The sequence below is a fragment of the Cydia fagiglandana genome, chromosome Z, assembly GCF_963556715.1.
Source record: "Cydia fagiglandana chromosome Z, ilCydFagi1.1, whole genome shotgun sequence".
NCBI lineage: Eukaryota > Metazoa > Arthropoda > Insecta > Lepidoptera > Tortricidae > Cydia > Cydia fagiglandana.
Genome location: NC_085959.1, coordinates 20,602,834 through 20,620,968, shown reverse-complemented (window position 1 = coordinate 20,620,968; position 18,135 = coordinate 20,602,834). Strand labels below are relative to the sequence as shown.

At 38.6% G+C, this 18,135-nt stretch overlaps 3 protein-coding genes across 3 annotated transcripts in view; 2 read left to right on the top strand and 1 right to left on the bottom strand.

Annotated features, from left to right (window-relative positions):
- Positions 1-10,819, bottom strand: part of LOC134678949 (E3 ubiquitin-protein ligase MYCBP2) — a 94,936-nt gene extending 84,117 nt beyond the window's left edge. Inside the window, exons 1-17 of the mRNA XM_063537705.1 lie at positions 10,692-10,819; positions 9,951-10,103; positions 9,488-9,740; positions 8,883-9,029; positions 8,594-8,800; positions 8,031-8,357; positions 7,778-7,954; positions 7,427-7,705; positions 6,988-7,122; positions 6,007-6,156; positions 5,425-5,577; positions 4,642-4,753; positions 3,855-4,011; positions 3,148-3,290; positions 2,562-2,738; positions 1,622-1,797; positions 1,135-1,360 (exon numbers count right to left, since the gene is read on the bottom strand). Of these exons, the coding sequence (XP_063393775.1) occupies positions 1,135-1,360; positions 1,622-1,797; positions 2,562-2,738; positions 3,148-3,290; positions 3,855-4,011; positions 4,642-4,753; positions 5,425-5,577; positions 6,007-6,156; positions 6,988-7,122; positions 7,427-7,705; positions 7,778-7,954; positions 8,031-8,357; positions 8,594-8,800; positions 8,883-9,029; positions 9,488-9,740; positions 9,951-10,042 (2,911 nt within the window). The 5' untranslated portion in view covers positions 10,043-10,103; positions 10,692-10,819. The remainder of the gene's footprint in view (positions 1-1,134; positions 1,361-1,621; positions 1,798-2,561; positions 2,739-3,147; positions 3,291-3,854; positions 4,012-4,641; positions 4,754-5,424; positions 5,578-6,006; positions 6,157-6,987; positions 7,123-7,426; positions 7,706-7,777; positions 7,955-8,030; positions 8,358-8,593; positions 8,801-8,882; positions 9,030-9,487; positions 9,741-9,950; positions 10,104-10,691) is intronic.
- Positions 1-18,135, top strand: part of LOC134678944 (uncharacterized) — an 81,424-nt gene that overhangs the window by 23,422 nt on the left and 39,867 nt on the right. The window lies entirely within an intron of this gene.
- LOC134678950 (triple functional domain protein) overlaps positions 14,765-18,135 on the top strand; it is a 125,081-nt gene continuing 121,710 nt past the window's right edge. Inside the window, exons 1-2 of the mRNA XM_063537706.1 lie at positions 14,765-14,947; positions 16,948-17,149. Coding sequence (XP_063393776.1) covers positions 16,968-17,149 — 182 coding nt within the window. The 5' untranslated portion in view covers positions 14,765-14,947; positions 16,948-16,967. The remainder of the gene's footprint in view (positions 14,948-16,947; positions 17,150-18,135) is intronic.

Sequence of the window (18,135 nt, the reverse complement as noted above, 5' to 3'; positions counted from 1 at the left end):
CATTCAAAATATATTAATTTTCATAAATATGCAGGTCATTCATGATCTTTAAAATAACTGACAAATAGTCTTGATACTTGCCATTTTATGCATATGTAATTTTTTTTTCAGGATTGTGTAAAAGTACCTACGGTATCTCGAATAAAGGACCGCTAAGTAGGTGATAGGCAAGAATTCGTAATCTACGTGCCGGATTCAAGCACATCCAGTTCCTTACATCAGTCCCTGGTTCTTCTGAAGCTAGCTCAAACATAAGTGACATTGAATATTTTAATTAAGACGTCGATTACAAAGAATAAAACCTTTTCATAAAAATATTTCTTTATTTGTAAGTTCGTTTACTAGGTTCTGTTAGTTACGAAATTATAAGTATTTCATATTTAGCAGACTTTTCGGCGAAGTAAAATATCGTGAGATGAGAGAACCGGACATATCCCAATAAGGCCTACCTACTTATGCACTATTTTTATTCATATTCATATTTATTATTAATAATGTACACATACATTACAAGTCAAGTTTACAATGGGTGAAATATATCCCAGATAGTAAAATTACAGTTCTAATGCCCAATTTCTACCCGATCTACCCGGTTTTGTATTAAAATAACTGTTGGACTGCACAGATTAGGTAGTACATAACTACATAAATGAGACTCTATCTTGTTTGGTACTAAAATTACAGTTGTATTGGGCAGATTCTTAACTAGTTTTAGCAGTTTTGTCAATCGCACTGTCACTTTTTAGTATCTGAAACATAAAAAAAAGTGTGTTTTAAAAAGAAAACTAGTGCCTGCGCTAAATCAGAGGATTGATTTGACGAGCCGACACCACCACCAGGCTCCGTTTAGTAAGCCATGGTAAAAAACCGGAACAAAAGGGGTACAAGTATCATGACCTTTAGTGTCGTACTATAATCACGTGACCAGTGTTGTCAGCATAGCAAAAACCATAAAATAGCACTGGCGCGCCCTCAAATCCCACGACTCTTCTCTTTCCGCACAGACTCTACTGTGTTATGGCTGGCCATTGGCCCTATTACACATTGAAGTCTAATCTAATATGTCGAATGAAATACGACAAGAGTTGCGATTTCACATTGATAAGAGTGATTCCGTAAACGACGTATTCTCACCTATGGTATTACTATTGGCTGTTATTGTTGAGCTGAAGAGCGTATCAGTTTTGATGAGAGCCTGCGACACTTGCACGAATGTCTGATCACCCGAAGCGCTGAGCCACACGGCCTTGCAAGAGTGCCTCGGTCCCAAGCGAGGGACGCGCCCGGGAGTGGCGTACCACACTGGGCACCGGTCCGTGCGCGCTGGCTCGTCGATGCGGGGTCGTCCGAGTGCGCCTTTCTGTTGGAACATATACAAAATCAGCATTGTTGAAGAATAATCAATACCTCCACCCCGTAAAATCTTTAGTTGATTCCATGAAGGTTCTCTTGACATCATACGGCAAAACTGCGAGCATGACAGCATGGTATACGGGTTCGTGGCATTTAAAGGGAAGTTCTTGAATCCAAACAATGTACAACTTAAAACGGCGCCGAGAACGCTCGCACAATACAAGGACCTCACTGTTTCGAACGGAACTTTTAGCAGTAGTTGTGATACCTGGTAGCTGCCGAAGGTGTAGAGCTCGCCGTCCCGGGTGAGCACGACGGTGTGGTTGCTGCCGGCCGCGACGGCGCTGGCGCGCGGCGCACGCACGCGCACCACGCGGTGGTGCGCCGACACGTCGCCCGCGCCCAGCTGCCCGTACTGGTTCGAGCCGAACGTTAGCACTTCGCCTGTTCGTCAGATTGCATTCAATGGCATATTTACATTATCATGAAACCACTCAACTATAATCCAATAGTGCGGTCCACAAGGCTCTTACGTACTTTCGTATCAATACCAACCAACCAAATGTCCATTTAAGATCAGCCTGATTTTTTTCCCCATTTATGAAAAATTTCCCCTTAGAGCTGTCATTAAACTAATATTTAGTCACACCTAAACAAAGACAATCGTGTCAGTCTTTTACCATAGTCGGGAAACTATATAGTTGGGTTTTACTGTAGCAAAAAGGAATTCTAACTTACTAATGTCAAGTGACTAGTGTAAACAAGTAAATAAAATAAAAAAATAAAATAAATAAAAATACAGCAAGCAAGGAAGATCGAGAAGAAATCTTATAATATAGGTACATGTAAAAAGAAAAATAAGTAATAAGATGAGAGAGTTACATGACTTCTGGCCTCGTAAGCTAAAGTAATTGAAGCCATAATTCTTGTTGTGAACCGCTTGCAACCTAGTTTTGTTCAGTACCAAAAATGAATGATATGTGATTGAAGAGTTATCGAATTTAAGCTGTTGTGAGACATACCAACTTTGAATAATTTTACGCGAGTACGCGATACACGGCCGTCGTGAACGCTGCTCGCGCTGTTAGTGCTTGAGAAAGGAGAACTAGGCTCTCCGAAACATGTCGCGCGAGTGACTAAAAACAAGTGAGTCTAAGCCGTAAAATTATTCAATGAAGAGTTATTTTGCCGCTCTACAAAATGATTACCATGTTCTGTGAGCAGCACGGAGTGGTGCAGGCCCGTGGCGACGGCGACGACGCGGTGGCCGCCCGGCACGGTGACGCGCGCCGGCGGCAGGCAGCTCACCTTCAGGCTGCCGTCGCGCTCCGCCTCCGACGCCGTGCTGTGCCCCTCGTACTGACCGTACCGCCCATTGTCTTTCTCTACAACCATATACACTATATCAATTCTATAAATTTATTACGTTGATCAATAAGAATTTAAAAATGTCAGTAAAACGAGAAATAAATGGAACTTATGCTCGACCCCATTTTCCAAATTTTCCTGCTTTACTATCGTTTTCTCGGACTTCTCGCAGGTGGCAAATCGTGGCTCGCGAGCTGAATTCGGCTCTTCAAGTCAACCAAAACATTCAACTTATTAACATAAGTTCAGTTCACTTAGGCCCACTTGTACCATCCCACTAACCCAACGTTAAGCGGTTAAACCGTTAACCCAGTGTCAAATGGTACTGGCAACTCTAGGTTTAATCGGTTAACTCTGGGTTAGTGGAATGGTGCAAGAGGCCCTTATTAACATAAGTGAAGTGAATGCACAAGATGTGAGACTGACCGCTTCTGGTGTCGGAGCGGGAGGCGTCCTCGTCGTCGTCGCCCGCCGGCCGCTCGGCGCACACGCTCTTGTACGCGTCCGCGCAGCGCCGACACACGCCGCACGAACTACAACCGCTGTCACCTTCACCGCACCCACATTTCCTTCGAACATCGAGTACACAATACATTCACATAATTTTTAGTCAGAAAAAATATTTAATAGCTTCTTAGGATGATTTTAGTGTCACGCGGACCGTGCGGATCACTCCGCATCGGACCAGTATGTACCTATTAAGTTCAGGGAGAGTTATAGAGGAAAGCTGACGGGTCTGCCCGGACGACCGTCCGCGCGGACAGCTTTCTCATACAACTTGGCGGTGCGGAGCGATCCGCACGGACGGTCCGCGTGATACTAAAACCAGCCTTATGATTGTGATGGTGTTACTAATTTCAGCAATTATAACCTGTATCAGCTGATCCAAAAGTAAAATTGTTGCTTTGTGTAACATGCGTGAAAATACTACGCAATGCAATTTAATCATAATCCCAAATCCCAGTCCCGGATGCTTTATCAGGGCAGCAATGACAAGCTTCAATTCTCAATATAAAATCTCAATGTATTTTTATTTCGCTAAGTGTGAACCTACCGAGTTATTCTTAAATTGTTAATCTGCCTACCGTAGTAACCGTAGCTATAGTACGAATATTCAGTAGTCAATGACTCACTCGCCAGGCACTCTGTTTGGAAGCCGAGCGCAATGGCACGCGCTCGAGAAGCCCGTGCATTCTCTGCAGAGGGGACACACTCTGCAGTAGTCCGTCGCGAACGTGTGCGTCGCGCACAACGGCGGCTCTTTACTCTGCCGTCGCATCGAGAACGTCTCTGGTGAATTAAAAAAAAACTATAGTACACAAGACAACTAACGTTATCACGTAATATTTAGCATAGAGAAATATAGTGAGAAATAGAGTGCTCTTTCCATACATCAGTTTTGGTACAAAAACTACTATTATTTTCGCAGTCAGTAGCGGAATTATCAGTACAGCTACAGTCGCCATCAGATATATTGGAGCGGCCAGGGTGCTCACAAATATCTGAACACGCCTCTGTTGTCAAGGCGTTAGAGTGCGTGTTCAGCTATTGTGAACACCTTGGCCGCTCCGATATATCTGATGGCGACTGTACTTGATACTGAAATTCTCTAGTGTCGCTACTCACGAAAGTTGTATTGAACAAAGATTTACAACTAATATTAAAAGCAAGAAGGAGTCGAAAATAGAGTTCCGGTTAATCCGGTCATAATATTAGCTGAAATTTTTTGTGCATTAGACTTTTCGGTCGTATTACAACAATAAATGTTGTACCAAGTAGCAGTACTAATAATTCCGCTACTCGATGCTGGATGTCGACTGCAAAAATAATAGTCGTTTTGGTACTAAAACTGATGTATGGAATGAGCTTTCTATGTATTTTTTTCTCTATGGTCATATAGTAATGATCAAATGTACTCACTTTCCTTAGTGAAACCAAATTCGCGTCCGCACTGGCCTTTGTTGTTGATACCAAACGTGTAAACTTGGCCGAAGGTAGTCAACGCTACAGCATGAGCTTTTCCTAGGGCGACCTACAAAAGCAAATAGTTATTTTCTATATATCACTAATAAACTAACACAACATAGGGTAAATCGTCAATAACTACCCACTGGTTAATAACGCCACCTTAAACTAAAATGAATTCTGTTAATAGGTGATAGTATTCATTTTTAGTATACGGTGGCCAGTTATTAAACAGGAGCCAGTTATTGACGAATTACCCTAATTTAACAATCAAAGCACACTAACTAATTGCAAAAATAAGAAATAAACATTATATTATTACGAGATCAAATTGCCAGAGAGTACACTTAACCCATTCCATTAGACAAATTTTGACAGTATTTATAGGATTGACAGGAAAAACCTATTCTGGTGCCATTTATCAAATACGACGACCGGCCAACCCCATTGAAAAAGCAAGCATTCACAAATAGTTAAGTATGCTTGTAGTTGTTTAAAACAACTAGCTGGCTGTCCATAAATTATGTCATCGATTTTTGACGATTTTTGACCCCCCTCTCCCCCCCTTATAATCATCCAAAAATCATGCTTCAAATGACCCCATTTCCTCCCACTTCATGCTACCGTCATCCGATGTCCAGACCCCCGCCCCTGCCCTAATTTTAAATGACACAATTTATGAATAGCCCCAATTTGTATAATTAGGAAATGATTCGCACATGTTTTGCAATGATTTACCTGGACGACCCTCTCGTTTTTCATTCCGGTGACGAGCCCTGTAGAGTCGCACTGCTGCGTGTCTTTGCCGAACATCAGTAGCAATCCTTGCCGAGTGACGAGCGCCGTCGACCCGTAGTTACACGCGGCGTACACTATGAAGTGACCTTCGGCCTGACGAGAAAAAGGAACATTTGTTAATATTAATTTACAGTACATATGGCCCTACTTTCCCGCACTAGTGCGAAAAAGAGCACTTTCCGTGCGTATGTCAAAAGTTTAAAGGGCCATATACCGTACCGTAAAACGTTATACGATACACGTGCGAATAGGTAATTCGGAATAAAGTTTAAATGATGTCAAGCTTCGATTAAATGGTTAGAATATATAGGTAGATTTAGGGTCGGTTGCACCAAACCGACTGTCACCGTTAAAGCGTTCGCTAAATTTTATGGTATGGGAAGTTTCATACTACACTCTTGATTGACGTGAATCAGTCCGTTCAATGTGGTTGGTGCAACTGGCCCTAAATCTAAGGTAAGACTCGACGACAAAGGTCCTTGAAGACCGAGTGAAGCTCCAAAGAGGATCCAGTGGCCAAACCTTGATAATTTTCTTAGGCCTCGTGGGTTTGGGCGTTCGGCGGTGTTTGCTAGCGTCGCCGTCCTCGCCGCGCCGCGCCACGCCCGTGAAAAGGGCAGTGCCATTGTCCAGAACGAGAATCGCGTGCACACCTTCGTGACCAACGGCAACCTAAAAGATACGATTTCTTTCATTAGCTTAGGCTGATTTAGACGAGTTTCATTACATTGCGGGTTTTGATCGGTCGGTTGAATTGAACGTAACCAACAGTCCGCAATGTAAATAGAATCGCATGTGAGTACACGCGCCGTCGAAATCAGCCCTAAGAGGGAGATCTCACGAAATTGTAGTTTTTATTTTGAATTTGTACAAGTTTTAATGAAGAGCAACTGCAATGCATAAATTCCTATGGAAACTAGACTATATTTCCGAGGGCAGACTGCAAGAAAAACCTGAGAAGGTTAAAATTGGCTACATAGAAAAAAAATCACGAAAACGTGTCTAATGTTAATTCATTCGCCGGACCGGTTCGGTCCGCCCACTGACAATGAAGCGAGTAGCGATTGACTCTCGTGCAAATAACTTATGCATAGATACAGATGCCAAGTAAATAAAAACCGGTCAAGTGCGAATCGGACACGCGTTCCAAGCGTTCCGTACATAAGTCCGACTCCCGCTTGACTGCACATTTCTAATAGGTTTTCCTGTAACCTACATAGGTAAAGTACTATCTTGTGTATTTTTTTTTCAAAATTTAAGGCCCAATAGTTTTAAAGAAGTCGAGTGATCCTATAAGGGAACCGTCTTTTGAGATACGGAACCCTAAAAGAGAGTACATTAATAGCTGTTCTCAATGACGGCGGGTAATTTTCCTAAGGGAAGAATCGCCCATCGTTAGTCATCGCCGCCAGTTTGAAATTTCCAAAGGTAAATTTCCGGCAAAAGTGTAATTAGTAATTGCCTTGTTTTATTGAATCATCTTTATTGAAGTATTGAACAAACCTGAACCACTTTACATTTCTTCACGTTAGGAGCGTCGTTCCTAGAGAACAAGGTCTCTTTCATTAACGTCCACCGTCCTATGTGCGGAGAGGCGGCTTTGTATCCCAAACTAGTGCTTTTGCCGGTGTAATATACCTGAAATTAATAATTGATTACAAACTTTTATATAACATGTTTAGTTTCTACTTATTTAAATTGTTACGTACGCAGTGACTCCTCAAAGTCCAATATCCTGTGGGTCCAGGTTCTTAGGCTGCGTTTCGACCAGAGATGTGCCCCGGATGCGTAGCGAGGGATGTGTTAAGTTAAGAACCAATGGAATCGCTTCATTTGTTTTCCTCGCTCAGCGTGCAGTGATTCTATTGGTTCTTATTAACAAAAACATCCTACGCTACGCATCCTCGTACATCTCTGGTCAAACGCAGCCGTAGAAACTCACCTTTCCCGAATTAGTAATCAGCAGCCCAAAGTCCTGTCCCGAGCATATTCCTACAAGAGGATCGTCATCATCGTCATCTAGTTGCATGGCGACGGGCGCGTCCAACTCCAGCGGCCTCCGCGACAGTCCATCTTCGAACGGAGCCCGGCCCAGGGCCAGCGTGCGACGCCGCAGCAGGGGCACGTTAAGCTCCTTGCGTGACGTCAGCACGACTGGCGCCGCGCCTTCTTCTCGGTCCGTTGGGGTGTTTACGTCGTACATTCTAATTGTTAGATTATCCTGTTGGTAAAAAATATAATTAGAATCTTTACAATAAAATTTAATATTGATCTAAAGGTAACAACCACTTACGAAATTTGTTAGTATAATCAATCCTAGTTGATTGCCGTCAGTAAAGACAGCCGATTTAGGTTCGACGGGAGCGGGTTGGCCGGGCTCTAATCTTATCACATTATTAACTTCAAAGGTATCTTTATCAATTTCAAAAACTTCAGTCTTTTTCCTTCCGATTCTTACATAGAGCTTATTCTGTAATAATAAATATTGATGTTAATCCTGTATGCAGAGCGCAAGGTCAATATCATGAACATTGAAGTGTACTTACTTTACAGTAACCTAGCCAGCCGTGTCTATCACTAGCGAAGAAATCTGGTTTGTACAAATACACATGTTGCCTTATGGAACTGCCATAGCCCGAGCCAATCTTTAGGAGTCCTTTGGAAGTAAAGACGTAAAGAAAACATCCGTCGGAAACGAGAGCGCGAACGACTAGCTCCCCTGATCCCGCTGTCAACTGAGGAGGGATGTCTACTGGGAAACTGGTGACTAGAGATTGGTGGGGAACACCATAGTTTAACCACTGGTTACGGGACGGAGGACCTAAGATTACAGAATGGACGCTGCGCTGAAGTGTTATCAAATTTGCTGGCACCTGCAAGTATAAATAGATGCTGTAGTGTTCAGGGAAGAAAAAAATATGAAATTACATTTTTGTACTTCACACCACACATAAGATAAGAGATCATGACATAAGAGAAAGTACAAAAGTGACAGACCAAAAAAAGAACCCCCACTCAACGTAATGCCACTGCAAGCCGCAGCGCTGACTTTCAGTGGGGACCTAACTTATAACTAACTATGGTTTTAGGTTTTCCATTTTTGAGTTACCTGTAGATATTGTTCCGAAAGTAAAGGAGATGACATTATAAGAGAAGCTACTGCATTCAATATTAATTCTGCTTCACCTCTAGCTACTGACAAGGCTATGAGACAGGAACTACTTAGGGCTGTCAGATTTGTTGGGGTATCTGTGCGTCCTAGAGGACCAGTATCACTCGAAACTTCGACTAGCATAGCATGTAAATTTGATATTATCTGTAACAAAATAAATGACAAATAAAATATTGAAACTGTCCACATATTATATTATAAAATAAAATCAGATTCAATGTTGTACCTCGGTAGGTTCTTGCGCCAGCTCTTCAGGTGCATGGCCTTGCAGAACATCAAGTAATGCCCGCAAGGCATGCTCACAAAAGTGCGCATCTGTAAATCGAGCCTGTGATATCAATGAAAACACTGTGCGCAAGCCGATACCTGTGATCTGTAACAATATTTGTAAAATGCATGTGGCATCAAGTAAACAACGGGAAAATAAACATTAATTTTCAATATAAGTTCATTGGATTTACTTTTTCTTTAATTAATAAACCTTTACAGAAATAAAACCGGCCAAGAACATGTCAGGCAATGCTCAGTTACAAAATGGCAGTGGGAATTAAAAGGATGCTATTTGGTAATAGTCATAACAAGCTAAAGGAAGTACCATTGCAACACTTAACTGTCCTTTTAGTAAGAACAGGTGAGTTTTTTTTGCAAAATATGAAGACCACTCCACTGATTATATTTGAAATAGTTTGCATGGAAAGTTATTTCATGTAATGCCTATAAAAGCAATATCAGCAGCCCTAGCAAAGTAACCTTTTCTTTCTAACTGTATGGGAAGGAAATGAGCATGTTATCTCATGTTATTTTTTAGAAAGACTGCATTTAAAAACCAACCTTTGGTAACTTGGCCATTGGAAGTTGGGATGAAAGGTCATCATTGTCACTGTCATCAGAAAAATCTGATACCAAACCATGAAGACTCTTCCAGCGAGTAAGCACCGACCTACGGACAGTTGCATATACTGCAAACTGAGAAGGGTTTCCCAACAGTGCAGGCGCAAAACAGACAGCAAGCGCATTCGCTGCCTTCAGTCTTTTTAACTTTTCTTTTTTTCCAAACTTTTTTTGGCCTTTCTTTTCTGGTTTCCTGTAAATAATAGAACAGTTTGTACAGCCATTAATGGGCGTTTTCAGAAATAAATATTGAAAAGCCGATTTTCACAGATCCTGGTGTTTTTGGGTTTTTTCAACTCAGAATCACTAACATATTCAATTCTGATGATAAAATAAAATGTCCCAATAATTTGTATGAAAATTGTACATTCCACTACGTCATCTTAAATACATCTTTACTAACCTAGTGCCACTCCAGCATAGTGTCCGGAAGTATTTTTTATAGTTTTCAGGTATCATACATGTGAGCTCTGGCACTTGGATCCGAGCAGCCATTGTGACTTATGTTGCCTATTTTGGCCACTACATGCTTCTGCTAAAGTATTGATGGCAGGAACTGAAAATACACCATTACATTAAATAAAACAGGTACTAAAACAGGCATTGCTCAAACTTGGCTATACTGTTTTCTATTAGCTAAATTTTTCTCTTAATGCCAGAATTTCATATACAAAATTACTTTTTCACATTACTTTATACTATTACAGGCTCTGAATGTTAAAGGCATTATAGATACTGTGGGAATATAATATTTTTTATGCAATTTGTCTCAGTTTATTAATATTTAGCATGCCACTTTGCTACAAACAGAAAAAGGAGGTCTTTAAACCATGATAGTTCCGTTAAAAAAAATAAAGTGATGTTAATTAATCAAATAATAAGAAACACAATGAGGCACCGACTACGTTTAATAAATCGCCGCAGCATTATGAAATAAACATATGAATTTTCTTTTATATGATTGAAAATACAGCAGTCGCAATCGCAAACGCAAAGCCTATATATTAAAAAGTGTAAACCTACGCCAAATCGCTTAAAGAAACATATTTTATAAAGTATTGTATTGGTCTTTCGACACGGCAATTTAACCTGCAGATATATAAAATGTGAATATAAATAAACTCGGTATCAGTCTCTAATATACCCAATTTAATTATTAAAGAATAATTGGTACCTGGTATTGCTTTAGCCGCATTATTTTTGTTTCATTATAGTTATCTTAGTATTTCAAACTCGGTGAGCTAAGTAAAGTTTGTAATAATGTCAAAAAATCAATAAACACACGGCGCTAGTGTAGAGAGACACATAAAAAAACCGGTAAATCTGGCAACTGACACTTTGGCCGGTTTTTTTTTATTTTATACCCCATTATACTAATTAGTATACGTTGGGAGGTGGGATTGAAAAATAAAATACTGGATTTCTGCTTATCACTATGCCTTTCTTATGGATGTCAAACGTGGATTTTCAAATCGTACACAAAAAATAAGATTTAGCCTAAGCGCGCACCACGATTTTAATTTTTGCGACACGATTTTAGAATCGCGCTGTAATTTATCGCAGAAAATTTACTACGCGCACTGCGATGAAAAGTCGACGATTTGTTCATTCTCGACATGGATTTCGTACCAGTCGCTTGTCGTGAAACAATATGCAATCGCTGTATGACTTTGAGTATTTATACCACAAAGGCGATCGCCTTCTATTTCTACAATTAAACGGTCAACATCTAGCGTGATCTAGCGTCTCATCTTGTAACTCCATTGGAGAAGCAGGTTCCGATATGTTGACGCTTGGAGAGCGAAATGCCGGCTGAGGTCCGGGGTGCAATTTTATTATCGCAGTGCGCGCGGGGCCATACAACTCCGTATGCTGCCATTCACTTTGCGACAATCGCGTCGCGAGCAGTCGCGGAAAAATGTGACAAATCACAATTTTAAAATCGCTGCGATTTTTTTGTCGCATATGCGCGCACTGCCATATAAACACATACGTTACATTTCTGCGACTAAATTATCGCGCGACAAAAAATCGTGGTGCGCGCTTGGCCTAACACATGTCAAAGAAGCATGGAGCGGAGTATTCTAAATTTAAAACTAACGGATAAGAGGAAAAACATCGAGATAAGCAGTGTTCGGCGAACTTGGTGCCGCACGGGGGTAGTGACCTCAATCATTATGCTAATACGGATTAGCTGTGGGAATACCGGGATTCGTGTTGTATTACTTCGTTCTACAACATTTCTAATTTTAATAACTTAATGAAATAAAATTATATTACATAGAACAGGGGTTAAGGTTTTATAATACCTAGGTAAACACTAAGCAAATAAACTTTAAATCATGTGAACTTAATGGTCCGAGGAATATAAATCAACATATTTTCTACTAGAACTAATAAAGGGACACTGTTTGCCGCCTCTTTCGTCCTAGTTTAGTTTAGACGTAAACAATAGAAAATCCAACTGTGACTTCGACAAGCCAGGTAGTCGGGTAAATGGTTGTTTATTACTTTAGATAAGTATATTTTAAACAATACTATATTTAACACAGGTGCAAAAAATAAGAAGTATGACTTTTAATTTATACGGAAAATTGAAACAATACTCGGTTAAAGTGTATCAATGTTTTTAAATAATAATGGTACAATTTATGCATTTATCAGGTGTTTAAACGTCTATTTATAAATAAATAACGCTTAATATTCTACTACTCAAATTACTTTTTCGACCAAAATCGCGGCGTTTGTGTCATGTCCATATTAAGATTTCTAGTAGGAATCCCGCAGCGTTGCACCAAGTTTGCCGAACACTGGAGATAAGACAAAAAAGAGGTAATTGATGCTCTGACATACTGCAAAAAATGTAAATGGTAATGGGCTGGTCATGCAATAAGTAAGAATGAATGACAACAAGTGGACAAAGACAATGACAATGAAGGAAAAGAAAAGGCAAGGAAAACCACTGGAAAGGTGGTCAATGAAATTATTAAATTAGCAGTTGTCACAATGGATGGAAAAAGGCAAAATAAGAGATAAATGGAAGGAGTTGGAGGAGACCCATACTCGAGAGAGGTCCTTAGTATCTTAGACATAATTTGTATTTATATCAAATTAACAGTTAAATTTTCTTAAGTTACTCAAATTATATTTCAATCAAATTAAGTTAAAATAAATGACATAAATGTAAAGTTTAAGAATTTAAATTATTTATGAAATAACGTTAAAATGTAAATAATGCATTCATTCCTATCCATTAATTGGGAATAAGGCAAAGCTCTGCTTAGGGGTCATCCATTAATTACGTCACACGTTTAGGGGTTGGGAGGGGGTCAAGAAAATGTGACATGTTGTGACATGGGGGAGGTGGGAGTCACAAACATTGTGACGCCATTTTAACGTAAAATTCTTCACTATTCATCAGTAACTGAAAATTAATTTATATTTTTTTATTCGCTGTACATTTAAATAATGAGGTTTTGAAAGTAGGCAATTTTCGTTCTTAATTGGTTTTGTGTTATAAAATTACTAATATTTCTTTTACCAAAAATATTTTTTTATTATTTAAAAAATAATGCCGAGTTAGTATTGCCGATTTCGTTGAAAACAAAATTGCCTAAAATGTGACGTCACACTAGGTGGAGAGGGGTTTGCAAAATGTAACCAAGTGTGACAAGGATGGGGGGAGGGGTCAAAAAAACCTAGAAATTCGTGTGACGTAATTAATGGATGATCCCTTAGGTGGCACCACTAGCACATACAGTACACAAACCTCATTGACATCATCAATGACACATCATGCGTCACTAGGCCAATCACATGGCCTATCGTGAAACACAACTGTAAAATCTTCGCTGGTCTCAGGTGTTGTAAAGGTGGTGAAATAATAAGTGGACTGTCGTTTAACGCTGGTTTACTCCCAAAATTACAAAAATACAAAAAGTGGCAAAGTGGATTGTCGTTGGGATTCAAGATGACAAAGTAAGTATTTTAAAGCTCTATAACAGTTTACTGTCTAACTGTCAAAGCTTTGAATACAAAAATTGCCATTGTTAAATTTGACACATAGAGACATTGACATGATAAAACAAGTTACTCTGTTAAATGTTTGAATATATTGACATGATTGAATTTATATATATATTTAATTGAATATTTTAATTGAAAAATATGCAATTTGAATTAAATTAATTATAAGAACATTGTGAAGTTGATTTTTATTACCGACATTAAAATTGTGCTTAAGAACAAGGATCAAAAATAATTAATCAATTTTTGAACGTTTCTGAACAACAACAGTAGAAAGTTCGGTTTCTGCCTCTCAACCACTCTTGCTTATTCCATCGAGCGGCAGATTAAGAAATTTCGCTTTTCGCGTTTCGTGGTAAAGTCGGACCAAGAAAAGTCTGCAGCGGATGCCTAGATGAAATAAAAATTTGTTTAAGGCATATGCCTAGGCCTAGTAACTTATACATGCTGGCATGTATAAGTTACTCTTTGGTTTACTAAAGAAATTGATGTTGCACGCGGCAGAACATTGCAGGAATACTCCGTATTCTCTTTTTATTGTGTAACGATATTATGGAAAAAATTGCTTTTTTATAATTTTTATTATATTTATGGTGGGATTGGTGGGCAACAAATAGACTCGACCAAGCCCTAGAGGGCCTATCGCGAAATCCGAAATTCGCAAATTGCGGGGATTTTTTTCTTTTACTTCAATGAAGACGTAATTAGAGTGACGGAGAAATGTGTCCGCAGTCTGTGAACTTGGATTTTTTAGCAAACTTTTGTATGGACTGACATGGCTATTTGTTCGTTACACATATATCATGTAGAAATAGCAATACATTTGACGTCCCCTTCCCATACCTCTTCCCAACAAAAATCGGCAGACTGTTTTTGTAGAGAAAAAGACAGCCAAGGCTTGGCCGAGGCGTCTCCAGTTACTAAATGCTCTAAGGACGATAATATTTCGCGCTTACATTTCTAAATTTGCTCATTTTTCTACTGTCGGAAGCAAAAAATATAATACTCACGTCGGAAATGGCTTGATCGAGACCGACTTGTATGAATCCGCACTTAATTGCACTTAATGCAAATCAATGTGTATATCAGGCTTAAGAGAGCAGCGTCCTCTAGTAGTAATAGACTGTAAACCTGAACTTGAAATCGGTTTTTTGCGGTAAATTCACCGGTTTTACATCCCTATCGCCGCGCCATTGTGGTGGTGGTTGGTGTTCATTCAGTTTGTCATTATGCCCTGCTTGTGTGTTTTTTAATAATTTTAAGGGTATTCATGAATATTTTTACTTCAAATGTTTTAGTGGAAAATAATAACAGTGACAATAATGCGTGCCGAACCTTTTATACCAGACTAATATACATCTTCGAGTCACCACGGTAAGTTGAAATTAATGGCTGAGGTTATTTGTTGTGACATAGAGGTAGTTATAACGTATATTATGTCTCATAATTTGTCATCAACGACGATAAAATTAACTTAAATTATAAAGATTATACCTATGTACTGCGAGTAGTATTTTCAATAGGCTTCAAATTCCATTATATTAATTGAATACGGTCCTGCCATAAACATCGTTTATTGCTTATACAAAATAGCCATAGCAATGTCGTTTTTTAGCGTTGATCGTGTATGACAAAGAAACTTGAGATTTTGAATATTATAAGTTGTGCCTAGAATATTTGAATTATCTTCTTTACATACATATATTTGGCTTACAACCATGATATAAATTATAGGGTACCTATATACTTCAGGTCCTTAAAAATCAACCCAGTATTGCATTCTAAATAATACATTCTAATTATAAAACCATCTAATCATAAAAGTAATAATAACAAAATTAATAATTTTCTTAAAATTATAACAGTCTAGATTTATGTGGACCTGTAACATTAAGACAAGGTATACTACTTATAACAAACTGTAATTAGTTCAAATCGAAAATCAATAATAATGGATATTTTATCCTAGTTGATTTGCTCTGCTAATTGATAAGTAGTGTGGTAGTAATTAGCCTAAAGTACTACCATAAATAAAATATTTCAATAAAATTAATTAAAGTCATACTTGTTTCCCAAGATTTCACATCTTTTCATTTTAGTTGCCATCATGGAAGCTTAAAAAATGTATGAATAAAGTTTAATATGTGGTGTTTATGTTATATAGCATTCTCTTTAAAAACAATACAGATTATAAGTGAAGATATAAGTATATGAAGGACTGAGACTAGAAATAATTTACATGCAATTTATGTTGCATTTCTAACTATTAAGGTAAACTGCATTCACAGGTTTGATCAGATACCACAATGTGATGAAAATAGCATGCAAGTTCTTGCATGTCTAAACCTCACACTATAACATAATTTATTTTGGTAGCATTAGCTCATTAAATTTGATCATTTGAGATTTTTCGAAAGAGTATGCCTTAATAGGGTCATAATAAGGCCTGTTTCCGTCCAAAATTTAAATTGTAAGCTCAGTGGAATGAAACTGCAGATGGTGCATTCCACAGGCTGTCCCATACAAATGCATTTTATTTCATGTAGTTTGCGACTTCTTTTCAGCGTTGAAATCAGGCTTTTTTCTGTGCATATTCTTGACCATTAGTCATAGAAAAGGAAACTTATACCTGCAAATCTTCAGAAAATTCATGTTTGTAGGAGACTAACGGTAGACAATGTCATAGAAAGCTCCAGATGTATATCATATCACAAAATATTGAATCAATTATTTTGCGAAGTCCATTATTTTTAGAGATGCAACAAATATTCGGCAACTATTCGGTATTCGGCATATTCGGCCACTTAGTCGAATATCCGGTATTCGGCCGAATGTTGCTTACTATTCGGCCGAATACCGAATATCTGTTGCACCTACCTAAAAAGAAAATAGACACAAAAAATAACCAAAAACTAGGTAGGTAAGTATATTTAATATTTAAAATGTATTCTTGGAAAGTAGTGAAATACGAAGGCACGTTTTTGAGCATTTGTTGATTACAAAATATTTTATTTTTATCATGGGTCTGATTGATTGACTCTACCTACATTCATTAATTCTGTTCTACATAAGAATATATCTTAGCAAACGTTGTGTTTTGTTGGCGAACAGTTTTCATAATAATTGTGAATCAAAATGTTCGCATGTCATGCCGAATATTCGGCCGAGAGAGGGGCTGAATATTCGGTATTCGGCCAAATTCACTATTCGGGGCATCCCTAATTATTTTTATGTTAAATATGATTTGTTATCTCAACTATAAATGAATTTTATTAATAAATAATATTTGATTAACATTCTTACACAAATTGACTAATTCAAGTACCAGTGTAACTATACAGGTATAAACAATAATATTGTTCTGATTCTGCAAGGCAATCAGTGAGGGGCAGAAATGGAGGCAGGTGCTCGTGCGCTCGACGTGCTGCCGCTCCTGCACGAGCGCGTGGCGGCGCTGTCCGGCGGGCGCGACCGCCGCGGGGGGCCCATCATATGGTTCCCGGCCAATCCGCGCCGCGACCGTATCGCGCCTGATGACTACCGCCGACTTTTGCATTACTTGATCAGCATACCTAGGTATCTTTTATTTTATTTATAACTAGATTAGTCACGCGTCGACGCCAGCAGTATGCCGTCTGTGTTATTGTTATTTCTCTTCTCTCATGGGTATATTTGAAAACTAAAGCTAAAAATTGGTCTGCTTTGTCCAAGATATCACGTAACTTCGATACGACCTTTGTAATCTTATGAACCATGATAATAAATATGACTTTAAATACAGGTCGTTATCCAACCTATAGCCAAAAAATGCTTTATAATCAGATTACAATATCACACAAAATACACAAGTTTTCCAGACCAGATGTTGATATTTTCTATGGGACAAAAATTTGTTTCGCCATTTCCGCGTTGCCGACATAGTAAAATATGGATCAGTATGAATTCTAATGTGCCGCAAGAAAGTTTTCACTTTTGAAATAGAAAATCTTCAGAACATTACGTAATTTTTTAGAAACTTTCTACAACCTCTTCTCGTCGCGAAATATCGCTATGGGTTGTGATTATAACAAAGCTATAACAACGCTACATAGTTAAAACTTAAAACTCATCTAAAAATCGTTTTCTGTGTATCACACATCTTTTTAATAAACCTGCAGCCATGATACCGATTTAACTTTGAATTGAGTATTCAAAACCTGTTTTGACTGGGCTTAAAATACATATGTATCAGCTTTTTCATACTGTCAATAGACTTAATTGTTTTAATGCTCACAGATGAATCCATACACATAGCCCCTATAAACGAAGTAGGTACTTTCAATAACAAGCTGATGTCTAATTGGTCATATCCTCAGCTACTGGCGTTGAACAATGGCTTGTTGCATTCTGAGACTGCTTTGCTCGTAATTCGATACTTCATTGTTAAAGGCTTTCCTGTAGAAAATGTTCGTTGCATCATGTGGAACAGCTTTAATAACTGACTTCTCTTTATACAAGGACTTGTCGAACGAAACGTATTACGAGATTAACGTATTTGTAATCAGATAAATTCTTAGATAAAT